This window comes from Neltuma alba, unplaced genomic scaffold (genome assembly GCF_004799145.2).
Source record: "Neltuma alba isolate B1F8T4 unplaced genomic scaffold, ASM479914v2 tig00000670_pilon, whole genome shotgun sequence".
Taxonomy (NCBI): domain Eukaryota; kingdom Viridiplantae; phylum Streptophyta; class Magnoliopsida; order Fabales; family Fabaceae; genus Neltuma; species Neltuma alba.
The window spans coordinates 14,841-18,037 of NW_021632139.1; the positions used below are offsets into that span (position 1 = coordinate 14,841).

The 3,197-nt window shown below is 39.4% G+C and overlaps 2 protein-coding genes across 2 annotated transcripts; both read right to left on the minus strand.

Annotated features, from left to right (window-relative positions):
• Positions 1-228: 228 nt before the first annotated feature.
• Positions 229-630, minus strand: LOC114743852 (uncharacterized mitochondrial protein AtMg00860-like). Its single transcript, XM_028932060.1, has one exon. It carries the CDS (start codon positions 628-630, stop codon positions 229-231), a length of 402 nt encoding a protein of 133 aa, XP_028787893.1.
• Positions 631-1,470: 840 nt separating this feature from the next.
• On the minus strand, positions 1,471-1,809 carry LOC114743862 (uncharacterized). Its single transcript, XM_028932068.1, has one exon. The coding sequence runs from the start codon at positions 1,807-1,809 to the stop codon at positions 1,471-1,473; it is 339 nt and encodes a 112-aa protein (XP_028787901.1).
• Positions 1,810-3,197: the final 1,388 nt, after the last annotated feature.

A 3,197-nucleotide genomic window follows, 5' to 3' on the forward strand; every position in this document is an offset into this window, starting at 1 on the left:
TTCGTGATTGAAAAGCTGTTCGTGTGGATACTGGTAGAGGAAGGCGATCTGAGTTGTCGACTTCGAACGACAAAGGAGGCGAGCAGAGGCATCCTGAATGGCGGAATCCCCGAGCCACCAAGAAATTGAACATCGAAGGTAATACTTCTTACTACTTGACTTAAACATGATTGGTAGATCTGGGCAAGGGATTGAAAATTTTAAAATTTATCTTCCGTTGCGCGTCTTTCAATTCCCTTCATTCTCCTCATGGGGCCCCAATTGTCTTGATGCATAGGCTGCCACTTTGCTTCCCTGCATAAGGACACAACCTAAGCCCTTAAGTGAAGCATCTGTACATAATGTGTATGGACGATTAGGGTCTGGAATAGTAAGCACTGGAGCAGTGGTTAATCTCACCTTCAACTCTTGGAAAGCTACCTCACACTTATCACTCCAAATGAATGGTTGATCCTTCTTAGTCAACTTAGTCAATGGCATAGCAATTTGAGAGAATCCTTCAATAAATCTTCGGTAGTAGCTGGCTAAAACGACAAAACTCCTCACCTTCGTCACAGACTTCAGGGATTCCCACTTCAATACAGCATCCACTTTACTAGGATCAATGGCTACTCCTTCCGCAAACACCATAAGACCAAGAAATTTTACTTCTTTAAGCCAAAACTCAGACAACTTGGCATATAACTGGTGGTCTTTTAGTATTTGCAATGTAATACGAAGATGCTCCTGATGATGCTCCTCATTTTAAGAGTAGATAAGGATGTCGTCGATGAAAACCACGATAAACTGATCCAGGTAAGGCCAAAAGATTTGATTCATATAATCCATGAAGATGGCAGGGGCATTTGTTAAACTGAAAAGCATGACCAAGTACTCATAGTGACCATATCTTGTGCGAAAAGCAGTCTTTGGAATATACTCTGCTCTAACCCTAAGCTGATGGTACCCTGATCTCAAGTCAATCTTAGAGAAGATAGACAATCCAACAAGCTGATCCAAGAGGTCATCTATCCATGGTAATGGGTACTTATTCTTGATCGTTACTTTATTCAACAGACGGTAGTCAATACACAAACGCAGGCTACCATCCTTCTTCCTGACAAACAATACTAGTGAACCCCATGGTGAAACACTTGGTCGAATGAATCCTTTCTCAAGTAGTTCTTCTATTTGCTTCTTTAACTCAGCCAGCTCTGAAGGAGACATCCGATAGGGTGCCTTTGAAATGGGAGCTGTGCCACGTACTAGATCAATGGAGAATTCAACCTCTCTCTCTAGGGGTAACCCGAATACCTCCTCTGGAAATACCTTTGGGAACTCTTTTACCACTTCAATCTGATCAATACTAACTTCCTTATCCACATTAGTAGAGAAGAACATTGCATATGTCTAGTAACCTCCTCGAATACACTTGTTCACTTGAGCAGCTGATAATAACATAGGACTCACAATAGTCTCAACATACATAGCCTAAAGAGAAAAAGTCACAAGTTTCTTCTTACAGTAAAGGATGGCATCATTAGCTGACAACCAATCCATGCCAATAATCATATCAATACCTTTAAGCGGAAAACAAATCAAATCAATCACAGAATCACGATTCTCAAATCGAAGGGCAATATTTAAGTATGCTTGAGAAGTCATGACTGTAGCCACAGCAGGTGTAGAAACTCTCAAATTATAAGGTAAGTCAATCACATGAAAATCAAACTTCTTAACACACCCAACAGATATGAAAGAATGCGTAGCACCAGAATCAAATAAAACTGGAATAACATGTCCTTGGAGTGAAACTGTACCTCGAATCATATTAGGAGACTGATAAACCTTGTCGCTAGGTAATCAAAGTTTTACTAGGGAAAATGCAGCAAGTGAGGCACTACCTAGGTCATTCTTCACAAGGAGCCTTAGTTGTATTTCAATTCTTAACAATTCACTTTTAATTATCAAATTACCAAGATGAGAGCTTGAGTTCAAAAAAAGAGAAATCAAAACAAGAAACAAATCTAATGAAAGGTAAATTGCAAATGAGATTTAGATGAGAGATAGTAGTTCCCCTAGCAATTTATCCAACCTTTCTTGTTCAATCTTATAATTTGAAGTCTCTTAGTGTCAATTAAATGGATAGATTCAGCTACTACTCAAATCTCTCTTAACATAGATCAGAAACAACTATCTTACTAGATTCATTGTTTTGATCCATGAGAAGGAAAATCAATTGACAAGAACACTTGAGAAACAAGTTGCAATTCTCTAAGAATGACCACAACTGTGAATCATCAATGTATTTAACCAAAATTCAGATTTACAGAACAACAGTCCAAGTAAAATGAATTAGATTTACAAATTAACAGAGAATCCTCTATTCAACTGAACTAAAGGACACAACTCACATCTGAATGTTCAATCAGATCTAAATTCCAAGAAACATAAATCTAATCACTCAACCTTCATTCTAATCACAATTGTTCAACTGAAACAAATGACTCTTAGAATAGAAAGTGGAAAATAGATCTGAAATGACTCCCTGTTCAGCTCCATGAACTCAGGTCAGCTTCATTGCTAGAAGAACTTGGAAATTCAGCTACTCATACTCTGGATTAGGGTAGAAACAACAAGAATTGATGAAAGATCCATGGTTGATCGGTGGAATTTGATGAAATTGGACGAAAATGGAAGAGAGAAATGAGAGAGGGCGGAGAGAACAAGAAAATCACGTTGGAGGGAGATTGAGCAACTGAAATCCGATGCTCCTCTGAAGCACGCAACTTCAACTTTTAAATCTGGAAATTTCGGTCGTCCGCCGCGGCTCCTTTGTCAATCCGCCGTGGCGCCTGTCCTGTACGGCGTCGTTTTGATTAATGATCCTGAGCTTCATGAAAACCTCCGTCTGCCGTGGCACCTTAGTCCATCCGCCGCGGCGCTTTGCCAAATCAACCGTGGCGCCTCAGACAGAATGGTGAAAATGCTACTGAAACTTCCTGGAATTCATACCAAAGCAGGGATCAAAAGTACACACATATAAAATCATATAAAAACATGTAAAAACACTTGCAAAACCTCGCAATTCCTCTCACCAACTCTTATACACAATGGAAGCTAATTATGCCCAAAGTATGCAAATATAGATGGCAAAAGCATGAGTTTAGGGCTAGAAATATATGCAAATAATGGGACCTATCAACTCCCCCACACTT